The 17,294-nt window shown below is 43.5% G+C and overlaps 1 protein-coding gene across 1 annotated transcript in view; it reads right to left on the bottom strand.

The window, feature by feature from the left end:
- Window positions 1–3,181: 3,181 nt before the first annotated feature.
- LOC109910941 (protein NDRG3) overlaps window positions 3,182–17,294 on the bottom strand; it is a 93,280-nt gene continuing 79,167 nt past the window's right edge. Inside the window, exons 11-12 of the mRNA XM_048608534.1 lie at window positions 8,901–8,939; window positions 3,182–5,282 (exon numbers count right to left, since the gene is read on the bottom strand). Of these exons, the coding sequence (XP_048464491.1) occupies window positions 5,113–5,282; window positions 8,901–8,939 (209 nt within the window). The 3' untranslated portion in view covers window positions 3,182–5,112. The remainder of the gene's footprint in view (window positions 5,283–8,900; window positions 8,940–17,294) is intronic.

Here is a 17,294-nt window from a genome sequence, read left to right as displayed (position 1 = left end):
ATGTTTGTTTCAAACTTCCAACAGCCGCAGTATTTTGCCTTTATCCACAAGTCACGCTGTGCATTCTTTTAGTCATTATTTTAAATTAGTTTTTAATGTCACTATTAGTGCAATTAAGATTGTCCAGCAAATGACTCTTAAAAGCCATGTGACCTAAGATTAATTCAGAATGGGCAACAAATACTGGCATGCCCATCAAAACGTAAAAAAAAACTTTCCCTCCTAATTCCCATATCCCTTGATTCCCTTAGAGTCCAATTAAAAGGCAATCCCTCTTCCTGACTCCACCCTCTCAATCACAGTAACTATGAATGAGGTTGTCAGTGCTCCCACTCCAAACAAGGGTCCAAGTGAATTCGGGATTTGCCATATCCCATTCTAAACCCATTTTCCAAATTTACCCCCACAATCCCTCTGTCCCAAAGGCCAACGAGTTTATTGAGCCAGAACCATTAAACCCTGCTTTGAAATTCTGAAATGGCTCATGTAACAATTGGTTCAAATGTGGAAATGCACCATGGTAACTGGTGAATTACCTCTGCAAGAATCCTAACTGAGAAATATCAAATAACAGAATAATGTAATAAAGTCTGTCAAAGGCACTTGATTTAAAGTGGTTTGTGTGTGTGTGGCAGCGGGGAATTATAAAGCGATCAGCTGCAGAATAAGTTTGTTACCTTTGGAATTCAGTGGCAGAAGAATGATCAGATTATTCCAAGGTTGATGTGGTAGACAACGACATCAATCAGCTTCTCATTTTTTGGTGATTTCCACTGCCATTTCAACTCTTCTTGCTCTTTCCTGAGTTTACTACTTTCCTTTTACTCTTTTGTTTGAAATGAATGGGGTGCCCGTGTCACTTTTAGCAAGTGCAATTGAGTCTTGCTGTGCATTAAAGTGATCATTTAAAATTAGTTTTTAATGTAGCTATTGGCACCATCAGGATTGTTCAGCAATGGTTGACCAAAAGAAGTATGTTCGAGCCTCCCGAATTTGCTGAATTACCTGCGAATTTGGGGAGCTTATGTTTCTCATTTTCTCCTGTAGAACAAATTACTGTCATCATTTGAAATTTTATATTCTTGCCTTTGTCCTGATTAGTATAGTTGACAAAAAAACTTCAGTAATATGTCTCCTGTTTTAGCAATATTCATATAAAGAGAGTTGAAACCTCTGTATACTAGACAACCATTAGCTTTTGTCTTGTAACCAAATATTGAACTCCCTCTCCCAAAATGCCTTGCGATTTAAAATTCTCAACTTTGTTTCAAACCCATTCCTGGCCCTACACTTTCTATTTTCTGTAACCACCTCCAACCCTCCAAATATCTGCATACTTCCTGTGGCCTCTTCACTTCCCTTATTATTTCATCACTGGCAGCCATTCCTTAACCTGCCTTGTTCCTAAACACTTTTTTTTTTGCCATCTGAATTTCCGCTTTTTTGATGCTCTATCAGCTTTGTGTTTGTTGACTTACATTGCCTGCTGGTCAAGCAACATCTTGATTTTAAATTTCTCATCCAGTGTTTTCAAATCCTTTTGTCGCCTCATCCCTCCCTATCTCTGCGCTCTCCTCCAATCCCACAACCCTCTGAGATCTCTAATTCTGGTCTCTTGCACATTCCTAAGTTTAACTGCTATCCACATCTTCTGTTGCATTGGGCCCAAGCTCTGGAATTCTCTCCTGAAACTTCTCCACCCCAATTTTTTTCTTTAAGATTGCTTAAAAATTTCTCTCATTTGGCCAAGTTTTAAAGCCATCTGATCTAATATCTTGTACTCGGTGGCATATACTATTTTATAATGTTCCTGTGAAGTGCCTAGGGGCATTTAATTACATTAAAAGTGCCGTGCTCCCGAAATCATGCCTCTTTGACAAAGCCTTTGGTCTACCTGTCCTAATATGTCCTTATGTGGCATGGTGTCAAATTTTGCTTGGTCATTGCAGCCGCTGGAAATGCTTTGGGGATTTTCACTACAATCGGGCGCTATATCATTGCAAGTTACTGATGAGCTACGTCCAATCAGACAACAGCACCATCTATTGGCAGTACCAACTCATTGCAGAACACAAGAGTGTTCCAAAGCCATTATGTATGGAAGAACAAATAAGCTTGTAAGGCTGGGCCAGAAGGGGTTCATTAAGGGAGACGAAAGGAAAATTTGCAAGGAGCCATGGGTATTCCAATCACTTCACTTGAGCCTTGTGGAGGTGACAATCATGTAGTTTGAGATGACATTGCAAGGGAGGGAAGTGAGGATGGAAGGAAGGAGTTAAATGATATTCAAACGACCTGACTTTCAAAGCTCCTACTGGAATTAGAAATGTCTTGCGCCGCATGATACTCAGTGACCTTACACACTCTGTGTACACAACTTTTCATTCGTTAAGCAACGACTCTCCTGAATGCCTGGAACTACACACACCTGTGGGATTTGCACATGGTCCACGCGTTAATGTCTCTCTAGGACAGATGGAACAGGTGAAAAAACCCTAGGCAGCTGAAAACATGGTTACCAATGTTGCAGCAATTAAGATCGGGACTCGAATTCATTGAATGCAGAGATCTCGGAGGATCCACAGGCTGCCCGGGGGGGTGATTGCAGAGATAATCCCCTCAATGAACCGAATTTAAACATGGATAAAAAGAGACATTTCATCTCATACAAGAAAACCACATTCAAAACGGAAACAACAATTTATACCGCGAGAGGAGGCTGCTGATTGGATTACGCTTGGCACTGAGATGCAGAAGGAACAGCTAACTGTCAATCCTTGTTAACTGAGATACGGAGGTAAGATCCCATGATGGGATTTGAAAAAGGAGCCAGTGTAGGTGACTGAGCATATGGTGAGGAATAACAACTCGGCATAAGTTACAGTGTGAACAACAGGGTATCAGATGTTGCATGTTTACCGAGGATGGAATTTTTATCTTTAATTCATTCATTGGATATGGAGCGGCCCATCCCAGTCGCCCTTGAAGTTTATAACTAGGTAGCAACTAGAATTTGTTAGTCAGGACAAATGAAATAATGCCAAATTTCCAAATCGGTCCTGATGACTGCAAACAAAAAGTTTCATTTTTACCGCAATGCACATGTCCTACAATAGCAAACAACTATTTAAAATGCGTTAAATGGATTTCCCTGCATGAAAACATGGACACCAGACAGGAGTCAATTCTAGCCAGAACTCTGTCTTTATTTCAAAGTCACCATTTTGTTCACCTCTAGAACTTAAGGACAGTTATTGTGTCAAATGCCTGCAATTTATTACAACAAACCTGCACACAGACACTACAAGCTTACACAACTAGCTTTGGTGCCTGAAGCTTTTAAACTTTTTTGAAAAGTACTTTTCAAGCTAGTGCTTTAGCCGTATGAAAAACAAACAAAAGAAAAGCCACACAGGAGATGAATACAGACACTAATCACATGGGGTGTGGGCTTGACTTGCAGCCGGTGCAGTTGTCTGATTGTACAATGAACAAGACAACGACAACAAACAAAACCAACCTCATTATCTTTAACATAGAAAGCCAGGGAGGGTGCAGGGGGAAGCGGAAGGGAAATAAACAACAAGTTACTATTTAAAGGGAATACAAAGGGCTGAGGGGGAAAAACCCAAGAATAGTCTAAAATCATTCCTGTTGGCAGTATCCCACCATGACACCAAATGGAGACCAGGCTGTAATCGCAACCTTTGCTGAGCTAACACACACGGAGCTGCACCAAACAAACGAACAGAAATAAGCAAGGTTCTCTGATAGAGCTCATTCAGTTTTATATATATAGCTCTAAATGTGGAGATGGGTTTACAATCTGCTACACTCCTATTAGCTGCCTGACCTCCTAATGCTGAGTAAACTATAGGGTGTTACTTGCTGGAGCTTCTAAATTTGTACCTGCAACGACTGATAATAACTTGGATGCCGAAGTGCATTAGTGGGATTTCCAGTTACCACTTTGCAGCAAAGAGATCTCCATGAACAGAATGAGATGGGCAGCCAAATTAATTTGCCATTTCTATTGGTGCTGCCTGAAGCAGGAGGGGTTGGGGTCAGGAACATCAGAACTACTGAGTATTGCCAATGGGGCCTTTAATAACCTCCACAGGACCCACGCCTCTTCACACTGTTGAAGTTGCTTGGGATTCTGCATTGCATTGTCATTTTAGGTTACAAGGTCAAACGTGGCTCAGAATCCAAATTCATAAGCTCCCAGGCTAGAATAGTTGGGTAAAGCTGTCACAGTCTTGCCGTACCATAGGGCTGCTCTCTCATTAGACAGAGACAATTGGTGGTGATTTAACCTGAGGGATACCAATTTCTGTCGAGGGGAGATATTGAGGAGAGTTCTCAGCCAGTGTATTGCGAACCAGCCATCCATTCAAGAGAACTAACTGGAATCCAGGAGAAGAACATGCAGAAAAGCTAGAAAAATAACCTCAACCAAATAATAATGCCTAATGGCAGAATTAAAAACAGACTTTTTGTTGAACTTTAAAAAAACAGAAATGCTGGAGATACTCAGCAGGTCTGGCAGCTGTGGAGAGAGAAAGAACAAATATTTCAAGGTCCACAAACTGTTTGGACACAGGGTCATTGTTTTTAAATGTTAACTCGTTTCTCTCGCTGCAGATGCTATCTGACCTGTTCCCATCGCGTTTTGTTTTTATTTTCAGATGTCCAGCTCCTGCGCATCTGCCGTAATTTGTTTTCTATCCGTTGTCCCTAACCAGGAATGGGCGTGGGTCAGTTGGGAAGTGCGGGGTGATGTGGGAAATGGAGGAAACCTCTAGCACTGCCCCTTTAAATCCAGGGAAGACGTGTGAACGGCTTTTCGGTTAACCACACAGGGAATTCGGGGATGTAACACGGTACCACTGGTTAAAACATGAATATTCCCAAAGAAATGAAATCAACTGCAGTGTGAGAGCGTCAAACACTGAGTCAGGCATGCACTATAAAGACACAATTGTACAAGGAAACTGGATCTCTGTGGCTGGGCTTCTTTTTAAGGCTGCGACTCAGCCAAATTGACGACCTCTTGAATCGGAGGGGAAAGAAAAGAAACGACGTAATAAATTAACGGCTCAAGTTGCTGTTTCAACAGGAAACCTCCATGGTCGGGGACCTGCCTTGGACTGGGTCACTGTTCCCCACGGAATCGGCCTGGTTGTTGGGAGGCGGCTGGATGCGGGCGGTCTCTCCGGATCCCACGCTGGAGGTAGAGGTGGTGCGAGCCCGGGATAGCCTGGTCATGCTGACTGCTGGCACTAGGGTGGGCACAGGGGGGAAAGGAGTTGGGGGGGGTGAGGACGAGGAAGAGGGTGGGCAGAAAAAAATACACACACACAAATACAAAAAAATTAGTAGTCAGTTCTTTTAATTGGTTTTGTTTACAAGCCTGCTGGATTATTGTTTCCTGGGGAGAACGTATGAAGGGCGGGGGGAGAAAGGAAAAAAAAACCATTTACTGGGTTGGAAAATGCTAGTAAAATCGCCAGGAATGGATCTGTCTAGTCGCATCTCTGTTCTGAAACTAAATTGCCCTATTAATCAGAAGCACATCTCCTTCCTGCATTACATTCCACCGGCCTATCTTTCCTCTGTAGCTTTGATACAGTGGAAAACACTCCGAAAAGTGTGTGCATTTTTCGATGTTGCCCTCTCACTAGTTCGACTGGGACAGCTGATCTGCTGAGCAACTTGGTGAAAAACTGTTTTCTTGTCTTTTTTGAGTGCTGACCCTTTTTCTCTTCCCCCCCCCCCAACACACACAATCCAATCTCTTCCTTGCCCCACTATCGGATCCACAATGCAGTTTCCAGTTAGTCAACTCCAGTGTCAGTCACCGTTTGGAATCCTGTCTGACTTATCCCTCCTCTAGATCACAGACTCCAGCATCAATGGACAGTGTCCAGCTCCACCCAGGAACTGGCTAACCTTGCTCGGTGAACAACTGCAGACTTTCTTGACCTGTGAGGCTCAGTAGCACGGAGCTATTAACAAACATAACATCCAATGATTTCAATAACTTTTAAATGTGGTTCCATGGTCTTGCCCCCTTCCATCTCTGCCACCACCCTTCCACACTTTGACTTCTCAACTACTGTGTTTCTCCCACTTGCTTCACCTCACTGTTGGTGACTTTTTCTTCTACCACCTAGAATTCAAGGTCTAGGAATTTTCTCAGCAAATCTACCCTCCCGTTGTGTCCTTTAAGATGCTGTTTAACAGCTCTTTGTCTAAGCATTTGGTTATGAATGTCAAATGGGGTCGAGTATTGGGATTTTAGTTCTTTTGGTTGTTGTATGATATTTCACTTACATGTTTTCCTACGCTAGAAATGCCCAGCAGATTAATTTGTCGTTAATTTTAAACTTCCACAAGAGCAAGAGCTGATATCGATGAAGAATTCTATGTCGGTGGATTCACCTGATTTTCCTCTTTACAGATGCTCACAGACCTTTCCAATGTTTGCCACTTTCATTTTGTAACAAATGTCTGGTCCTTTCAATCCAAAGCCCTTTTGAGCTACGGCACTGTCAGCCAACGCTGCCCCTGCTCAGATCAACTAACTCGAAACAAACAGACTGTGGATCAAAGAATAGCCCAGAGACAATAGGTGCTTTTGGCTGTTTTAAAAGCAAAAATACGTACGCATCAATTTCCCGCATCTCGCACGGGTTTCTCCAGGAAACTTCCACTAGTAAACTTGCAAGGTCTGCACGGTAAGAGGTCTCAATGCTACTGCACACCAAAAGCCCCACTGCATCATTGGATGGACTTTGCTGCTGTTGCTCTGGGCAGCGCAGGTCCTAATGATGCACTGCGTCAACAAAGGATGGCAACCTTGCAATGAGTGTCGGGTTTGGGCAAACAGACCAGAAATGGCACCTCGGGTTTTGCTTGAGGAAAGAAAGGGTGCACTGAAGGGTGCCTCCTGGAGAGGTTATGTTTTCGCCTCAGGCTTTTCCCATCACAAACAAAATAAAAATTGCACACGGTTACACGGCAAATCTGGATCTGAAACACTTTGCTTCCCCATTTTTTCCATCTGTTCCTCAAGCTTCTCGTCGCTTCATCCCTCCTCCCATTCCGTACGCCCTCTCAAGGTGCATCTGAACAAGCCCCCCCAGAGAGCTGTAAGCCAATAGCACAGAGCAAGCCTGTGGCTAGTTCTGGGTTAGCCTCGCGAGATGGGGAAAGAGGGAGGGTGAAATTAGTTTAACACGATACGTATCTAAGAATCCTAGCTGATAGAGTGAGAAAAATCCTGCCTTTATATAGCACCTTCCACATTATCAGATTCTTCCAAAATGCTTTACTTTTGATGAGAATGCCAATGCAGCAGCTAGTGTTGTACACAGCAAAGCAATGATGAGGTAGATGCCTAGAGACTCAGTTTAGTGATGACTAATTGGTAAATATTTCCCAGGACTCCCCTACTCTTCTTCCAATGGCGTTAGGACATGTTTTACAACAGCTAACTGAAGAGCAGAGTGGTCTTCAGTGTAATACTTCGTCAGAGTCTTTTAACGCTCACATGAGTGCTACCAACACTTACAGTCACTCGTCCAAGGTAATCTAGAACATTCTGCCTCAAGGCCTGTCATGGTTCCCTGCAAACCCACAGTCCTGCACAAACCTAACGTCGCAATGGAGGTCACCAGAGAAACGTTTTGGAAAGAGAATGGTCTGTTTGAACACACAAGCCCCAAATTCACTCATGTGCGGGAAGCATCCTGGATTGAGGTGAGAGAAAGAAAGTGGAGGTATGCGAGATACCCGACACAAATCACACACACACACACAAATCAGGAAGCGTGTCACAATGTCATTGCAGTGAAAAAGAGAACAGTGCCATGCAAGAGGAGCCGTGCTCAAACAAACTAACTAAACATGGCAGTGGGATAGAATTCACATCAGACAGCCTGGCTTGCAACTGGAAAAAAAAAAGTGTCCGAACTTTGGATTTCAAGGGTGGTTAACCCACGCTCAACCTATTCCCTTCACAATCCCATTATATGGCAACATCTATCGCACTCCTTTCTTCATCCAGTATTCCAAAATCTTGCAAGGAAACTGTGGGAGAACTTCCTTTTAAAGATTGCTTACTTACCAAAGATTGAGTGTCAGATTTCCAGAGTCACTGCAAATGTCTTATACCTGCCAACTGTTTTGAGTTTCTCGTATCAAAAGATGCCCATTCACCTGAGATTCTCGAGATCATACAAGGCCATAGTCCCAGCTATTGAGAGGCCCCTCTCTAAACCACACCTAAAACCCACCTCTTTGGCCAGGTTTTTGGTTACCTCCTAACATTGACTCAATGAAATAACTCGGGTTTTTATTCCACTAACGGGGGCTGTTTAACATATCAAGCCAATCGAACTGGCTGCTTCTGGGAACATTCTGTATCCTGATTTGTGACTCTAGATTTCTATGCCAGGTGGGTATTCTAGAACCTTTGGGATAAAAGATGCAAAATTGAATCCAAATGTCCCAGGATGCAATGGGAGGATCCACCAAAATAAAAACCCAGCCAAAAAATATTCACCAGCAAACTGAAACAATCCCTCAATTAAATGGTTTGCAAATAAGCAGTGCATGAAAGTCTACTCCTGATGATTCAAAGTCAACGGTTGCGCTAAGAAATAATTGTTCCAAATCCAGCAAGTCAATGTCTAAATGGGATTTAAATTAATCCGATACATTGAATTAACCAACTTTGAATTAAGAGGGGTGGACTGTCTCAATGTATTAATTTGTGCACACATTCTGGACAGTCTTGTCACCACTACAGGATAGAAAAATGTATAAACATTAACACAAAAGGAGAGGGTGTGCGATTAATGCATATGGGAAACGTTGAATGCACATAGAGCTACCTGTTTCACTGTGCAGGTGGCTGAGCTGGACGGAAGGGACTGTAAAGCGGGTGGGGATGACACATAGGAAAAGAACCAGGTTATTATTGGTTATACAATGCACATTACACACAATACATAACAGCAGACAGTTGGGAGTATGTTGCAAAGGCTGTAAGACACAGATGGGGTGGGGGAGCTTGCTGCTTTCTATAGAAAGTGTTTGGTGTTGGTTAGAAAACAATGGTGCATGCACGCTCTCGAAATCACTGGGGGTGCACAACACCACCCACAATGCACTTTCTACATTCTGTACTGAAGTCAGTTTCCAGTCCTTTCCTTTGTACACCAGTGCTAACTCTGACTTGGTGGCTGGACACTGCACCTTTTGCTAAGGTCAATGGTTTTCTAACACTGAAAGGCCCTCTCACCCGCCCATGCTTGCTGTCACAGTTTCACACTGCAACACAAAGATTGGGGCATGGGGAGCTTTGCAAATCGAACGAGGGGAACTCAGCTTGAGGCCAAAACACAAGCTTGCTCACACAACTAGGAAGGAAGGGAGTGGGGGAAGGAAGGGGCTCTGCTGAAAACTAAAACCAGATTATACCTCCCTGTCGGGTTCATGCTTACATACTCCCATGTCATTACACAGAGAATATGGAAATCAGAGAGTCTAACAGTGGTTCAAACGAGATCACATACAATAAAGCACAGAGAACAGCCCTACATATCAGTGAATCTCAGGTAACAATATTGTCATCATAGGAAGAGAGAGATCTCTGCATCATCTCTGGAGGAGGTGTAAACTACATGAATTCATTTATTATGTTTTAAGAGAGTAGACTATCATACACAGGATGTTAAGAGTAGCAGCTGACAAATTATTCTGATGAAAGATTATCAGCCTAAAAGGTTAACTTTGCTTCTCTCTCCACAGACTGAGTGTTTCCAACACTTTGTTCTCATTTCACATTCCCAGTATGCACATTTGCTTTTGGAAGAACAGGAAATGAGACCCTTATTGGTCAGAGATACTCATTTGAGGGGTTTTATAGTGACACAAACTCAGTCAGTCTATTTTAACAGGCAGTAGTGGAATCAAATTTTGCCTTTCCAGCAGCACAGAACATGGTGCCAAAAGGGACAACACTTCCATTTTTTAAACAGGTAAGGATAAAGATCAGAATAAAGTGGGTAAATATAGAGAGGGAGCACACACACACAATAATAAAATATGGATTGTTCATTTAGTAAACTGTTGCTCCTTTTCTTTATCCATTCCCAATTTCCTCACATTCTCTTCTGAAAGCTCAGAGTTAGCCACAGTTCCATGGACACCAACAGCCTCTTGCTAACTTGCTAAATGATTCTTTGCTCACGTACAACTAAGCTATCCACCAATAGCAGGCATCACAACTAACCAAACCCTTCTCCCCCCCCCCCCCCCATGCAGTTTTTAAGGTGTGAAGACGGTTATCTAAGATTACAAAGAGATCTTGATCAATTGGGCCAATGGTCTGAGGAGTAGCAGATGGAGTTTAATTTGGATAGATGCAAGGTATTGTATTTTGGTAAAACAAACAAGGGCAGGACTTATATAAATAATGGTAGGGCCTTGGGTAGTGCTGGCGAACAGAGACACCTGGGGGTTTCAGGTACTTAGTTCTTTGAAAGTTGTGTCACAGCTAGACAGAGTGGTTAAGAAGGGGTTTAGCACACTTGCCTTCACTTCAGACCTTTGAGTTTATGAGTTGGGACGTCATGTTGAGGTTGTACAGGACGGTGGTGAGGCCACTTCTGGAGCACTATGTCCAGTTCTGGTCAGTCTGTTATCAAAAGGATATTATTAAATTGGAGAAGCTTCAGAAAAGATTTACCAGAATGTTGCCGGGACTGGAGGGTTTGAATTATAGAGAGAAGCTGGATAGACTGGGATTTTTCTCCCTGGAGCATAGGAGGTTGAAGAGTGACCTTAAAGAGGTTTATAAAATCATGAGGGGCATAATTAAGGTGAACAGCAAAGGGCTTTTCCCTAGGGTGAGAAAGTTCAAGACTAGGGGGCATACTTTTAAGGTGAGGGGAGAAAGATTTAAAAGGAAACCCCCGAGGGGCAACTTTTTCACACAGAAGGTGGTTTGTGTGTGGAATGAACTGCCAGAGGAAGTGGTAGGTGCAGGTACAGCTACAATATTTAAAAGATATTGGGATAGGTACATGAATAGGAAAGGTTTAGAGAGATATGGGCCAAACGCAGTCAAGTGGGACTATTTTAGTTTGGGAAACCTAGTTGGCATGGACTAGTTGGACCAAAGGGTCTGTTTCCATGCTGTATGACTCTATGTGAGGTTAGTACTAATGAATGGGAAGACTAGATGTATTTTTGTCTCTAACCTAGATGACGACTGTACAGAATCTACTTCTGATCAGTTGAGACAAACCAAATGGCTTCAAGCTGGGTACCTTCTGGTTTCACAAACTCCGTAATGCACTGGTTCGGGGTCAGTTAGCTCAGTTGCCTGGATGGCTGGTTTGCAATGTAGCATGGATTCAATTCCCACACTAACTGAGGTTACCTTGAAGGCCCTGCCATCACAACCTAGCTCCTTGCCTGAGGCATAGCAACTCTCAGGTTAAACTCACCACCAGTCATCATTCTCTCTAGTAAGAGAGCAGCCATATGGCCCTCTGGGACTTTGGCAACGTTACCTTTACGTACTGGCAGTCCTATCCAACAACTCCACGAGGGAACAATTTAACAATAACTGTATCCCATGAGGTTCTACAACTGATGGTCATTATGCTCGTTTTGTTCCCCACTCCCCAGATGATTACCAATGTCAGCCAGTCTAGTGGAGGGACTCCAAGCAGAGATAAGACAGCTTCCAGCAATGAAAGGCCATGGCACAGCAAATCCAAAACACTTGTACTCACTCAATTCTTTACAGCCTTTGGGAAAATAGGAGTCAGAGCAGAGAGGGAGTCTGAGGAAGGGGAAGAACTGAAGATTGGAGAAGGTGAATTGGTGGAAGGGGATTAGGAAAGATGGGGGAGGCAGAGACTGCAATGAGAAAACGGAAGCTGAGGAAGACTGTGCTGGGGTACAGCTGTATACTGGAACCATGTGTGTTGGGGGAAAGGAGTAGACTGAGCGATTTGAGTTGGAGAGGGAGAGGGAGGCATGAGAAAGTGGGTCAGTAGACTGGGAGAAAGAGGAAGGTGGTTTGACGAACAGATAGAGACTGCGGAATGGGGGTTGGGGGAAGAGTGTGAGAAAACGAGTTACAAGGAGGGTAGGTGCAGGAAATAAAAAGGAAAAGTACTGGCTGGGTCACAACTGATCAAGTTTTTTACTGTCATGGCTTAATGACTTTTGAAGATGAAGCTTTCCCCTGATTAGACAGCACTGTAGGAAACGTCACCCTGCTGTGTTCACTCATTACCATCAAAAAGATGTAAGTTGCTTTACTTCTTTCCAACTGGCATTCACAATACACCTGCTCATTGCAAAACACAGCCAGAGGGTGATGTTTGTGACAAAGTATTTTGAAAGTCAATTATTTCAAGAACGCATATCTTGACCCCGATTCCAGACATAGATGGGCGAAATGACATAAACCCTCTCATGCAAAAGGAGCTCAAACCCGGACTCTGGGAGACAAACTGAAGCACATGAGCACCCACCACCGACAAGGAGTAAAGCTGAAGCCCATAGAGATCACAGCTCAGCAATACAGGTAGGTCGGCTGAGTGGCCTGCTCCAGTGTTGCATCATTCTACGGTGATGTCTTCCTTCAAAGCACATCAGACCCCATTCAGCAAATAGCTGCTTGTATTATCAAGTATTTACTTCACGTTAGCCAGTGTCCTGAAGCAGGGGAACGCACGTCCAAAGCAAATGGACTCCCCCTCAACAATATACACCGAAATTCCTTGCAGACAACCTGCTACAACTAATGATTAATCCGGTGGGTTGTGTGAGTAAAACATGCACAACTGCTCAGTGAAAAGCCTGATAGCAAGACCAACATAAACCGAGATACAGCTGGGCGTTAAGTGGGTGTGAATGAAGGAGCAGGTGAACAGGATCGACCATGTCACAAAAAAATACTCCACAGTTTTAGTTTGAAACAAGGGTGATTTGGTGGTGCATTACAGCATCTCTGAATTTTAATGAAAAAGAAGACCCACACAGTATCCTCTACCCATCATGAGGCAGCAGTACAGCCCACTGCTCAAAATTCGCAGAACAATCAAACAAAAAATCCTCAACAGCCGATGATTAGGGCTGGGTCAAAAACAAGGAACAAAAACAAAGTTGCTGGAAAAGCTCAGCAGGTCTGGCAGCATCTGAGAAGGAAAAAACAGAGTTAACTTTCATAGAATCCCTACAGTGTGGAAACAGGCCCTTTGGCCCAACAAGTCCCACCCAGACCCATCCCCACTAATCTACACATCCCTGAACACCATGGGCAATTTAGCATGGCCAATCCACCTAACCTGCACATCTTTGGACTGTGGGAGGAAACTGGAGCACCTGGAGGAAACCCAAACAGACACGGGAGACTGTGCAAATCCACACAGACAGTTGTCCCAGGCTGGAATCGAACCCGGGTCCCTGGCGCTGTGAGGCTGCAGTGCTAACCACTGGGCCACCGTGCCACGTTTCAGGTCTGGTGATCCTTCCTGAGATCTTCCTCTGAGGAACGGTCACGCGACCCAAAACGTTGATTCTGTTTTTTCCTTCACAGATGTTGCCAGACCTGCTGAGATTTTCCAGCAACTTTGTTTTTGTTCCTGATTTACAGCATTGGCAGTTCTTTCGGTTTTGATTAGGGCTGGGTGATGGAGCGGAGTCTGGTGCAGCACAAGACAAGACTTTTCATTCCTCACTAAATCATATGACTCAAGTGCAAAATCTGTCTGGGTATAACTCTCGTCATAAGTTTAAACACACCCAGTGGGGTGTGGTCGGGGTGTGGGGGACTGGGTTTTGTGTGCGTGCGCATGGTTGGATTAGCATGAAATGGATGTGAAATCACTCGAGTAATGAGGATTTCAAACTTCTGACCTGCATCATTCAATGTTTCAGCTCTGTCATTTAGATTCTCATTAAAACAGGCTGTTATTTTACATCTGAGGAATTTACCATCTAAGTGGCAGCATGATGTTCCTAGTTGATTCTTAGGAATTATTCATGCTCTTAAGAACCTTCAGCACCACTGGTCTGAATCTCCACTCTGCCCCTTTCTCCCTCAACATGCCCAGGGAACTGGTGGGGCAGGATCTCGACCTGCCAATCCTTTGGACCAGTCACCACCTGCTCTGGAGAGTTTGGCAAATTCTTTTGGTGAGTTTCCCACTGATTCTTCCAACGGTGCTGGAGATCCCCTAGGCTGAAAGGAGGAAGACTGGCACAGCTAAGGAGGGCTCTAGCACCTGCACCCGCCTCAAGGGAGCCATTTGCCACATGGCATGTGGAGGCCTGGAAGCCTCATTCTCTTCTATGGGTCCTGGCAACTCAAGAATGCACTTAGCCTGCTCCTCCATTCAATTAAGCAGTTGGTAGTTCACAACCTGAATACTACTGAATAGAGAAATATTTTGCTGAAGCTTTTGGCAAGTGACATACATTCAAACACAGAGACACATTCTCTGCAAACAAAGGAAATATGTTTAAACCTTGCAGTTGGAGTTCGGAGGAGTCTATTGGCTCTTCTTATAAAATAAACCTATACTTCCTTGTTGCTTTTGTCATGACATTACTTCAACCAATCAGAGTTGACTTGCCAACCAATTAGCACCCTTTCCTCTGGAGGTATAAATTGTTTCAAATTTTGCATTCTTGCATTTGTCCTAATGATCATAGGATGAAAAGCTTCAGCAACGTATGCCCCTTTTCAGCAACATTCAATAGAATTCATACTGGAACAGCATCTAGCCACCATGTGGTTGTGAGATTCACAATATTAATGGTAGTTTTCAATTGAAACCCATTCTAAAACAGTCTTTTGGAAAGGACAAAGTTCCAAATTTTCAACAGCACTTGTGTGATGGACCGCTTCCGGATATCACCTTGAATGGCCTTATTCTAATAAGAGTTTTAAACAATACTGCCTTGTTCCGAATTCTCCCCCATCACCAATGGGGATGTTTCTTCTCTCTCTGTCTCGCCTCAATTATCTTAAAAACATCAATTAAATGACCCCTTAATCTTCCAGAATACAGCGGCATAAATGAACAATAATCGACAATATCAAGGAATTCAAATCTCGTCCATACAGTCGGTCTTCGCAACTTAATCCTCTCACCACCTTCTTTAAATTAGTTCATCGATATTTAGAATATGGGTGGGGGAAAAATTTCTAGTTGTCAGGATGTGACACCAGGATGTTGGTAATGTGAGAGGGGAGTTCTCAGGACACCCTCATTCTGCAAATATCAACCTGTTCATGGATGTTATTACATATCCTTCCGGAGCAGAGTGGACTTCAACTTGGGCCTCCTGGCTCAGAGGCTGGGACACCACCACTGCACCACACGAGCCCTTACCACAGCTCTGCATATTTGGGAAAATGAATCAGAAGAAAGTGTAAACAAAGATGCAAATTAAGAGTAGGTTGGAAATCAGATAATGTGAGGAAGATACTAAATAAAAACCCGAAAGAACTACGGATGCTGTAAATCAGAAACAAAAACAGAAATTGCTGAAAAAGCTCTGCAGCATCTGTTGAGGGAAAGCAGAGTTAACATTTTGGGTTAATGACCCTTCCTCAGAACCCTGACACCCTTCTCAGGAAGGGTCACTCGAGTCGAAACATTAACTCTGATTTCTCTCCACAGATGCTGCCAGACCTGCTGAGCTTTTCCAGCAATTTCTGTTTTTGTTGTTGCATGTGAGGGAGATATTGGTGGGAAGGGGGATATTAAAGTAAACATCACAGAATTTCACATTTTCATTCCCACTTCGTAGTATGGTCTTATACAGTGGCCTTGGTGAATATGGACTCTTCCCATAGCTGTGTATGTTGTATGCTGGGGTGGGGGGGAAGGGGGAGAGATGTTTGGAATGGATGTATTGGTGGGGGTGAAATACATGCATTTTTTGACCAAACTTCCCTATCCTCCCACAAAACCTTTATATTAAATGCTCGTCAGAAGTTACACACAGACATTATGAACTGAAGCACCTCTCCACCTCTCGGTGCTGCAGTTTGCACTTTGCCTAAGGTTCACTGATCCCTTGTCAATCAGCTGGTGAAAGGGGCCTGGAGTTGGAGGGTGTTGGTGGAAGTTTAATCAGGGAGAATCAGAACAAAGCAATGCGTGTACTCTCTGTTCCATGCAGCAAACTGCAGATTCAGTCAGACCAATGTCAAGCATCGCACGAGGTACAGCCTTTGGGTGCTGTGTCTATTCCTATTGCAGAGGCCAATGTGAGGAACATACCATGTCAAAAAGGTTGGGGGGGAGCCTTAGGGTTTCCAGTGGGAAGTCTCTCTCCAGTATTGAAAGGCTTCAGCATTGTATTCCACTTCTCTGGAGTAATTACAGGCCTGAATTTAAATTTTAGCAAGAGAAGTAACCAAACGAAGCGATTTGTAATATCTTGGGATGGAGATTTAAATAATTCATATTCCAAATTTGATCATGTTGGAGAAACTGGACACCAAAAGAATAGTACTTTTATCCCAACAGTCAGAACTGGATTTTATGGTATTTTGTATTGAACATCCGCTTGACAATTTAGTGCACTTTTAAACATGTGGGCTCCTTTCTGGACTATGTAGGGTTACTGATTGCAGCTGCCTTTTGGTACATTTTCCAGCACATTTTCTTTACCAGACCGTGAAGTTCTGAGAAATTATTCAGCGACAAGAGGCATCATGGCCAAGCCCGGCCTTGACCTCTCCCAGTGTCTACACATCATATTTCCAGCAGGGTGCGCTAGGTAGCAACCAGAAGCTGGTCAAAATATCCCTTTCCTGCATCTGATGCATTTCCAAAGCCCATTTGATCTGGGTGTAAGTCCCAGGAGATTTGTGGCTGCATCTCATTGCAATGCAAATAAACATTTCCCTAGAGTGGGGTGGGAGCAGGGAAAGTCAAGAGAATTGAGTGCTTTTCATAAAAAAAATTGACAGATGGTCAGAGGAGGCAAGAACAGTCCATCACCCCCAGGTGCATTTATCAAATTTGAGAAATGCGCAGATAAAATAGAAACTCAAAGGGTCTAAAACTGCAAGCAAGGCAGATTCGACAATAAACTCCTCACCCAGAGAGAGTAATTGGAATTGGATTTATATTTAAAACCGAATAAGTTGCAGGAATTAGACTTTCAAAAAAAAAGGGCTGGCAAAGAGTGGCAGGGCCGATTGGCCTCCTCCTAAAAATGAAAGGTTTCACCTCACATCA

Source organism: Rhincodon typus, chromosome 19 (assembly GCF_021869965.1).
Source record: "Rhincodon typus isolate 14 chromosome 19, sRhiTyp1.1, whole genome shotgun sequence".
NCBI classification, from domain to species: domain Eukaryota; kingdom Metazoa; phylum Chordata; class Chondrichthyes; order Orectolobiformes; family Rhincodontidae; genus Rhincodon; species Rhincodon typus.
The sequence above is the reverse complement of the archived record's forward strand: the minus strand, read 5'-3'. Positions and strand labels throughout refer to the sequence as shown.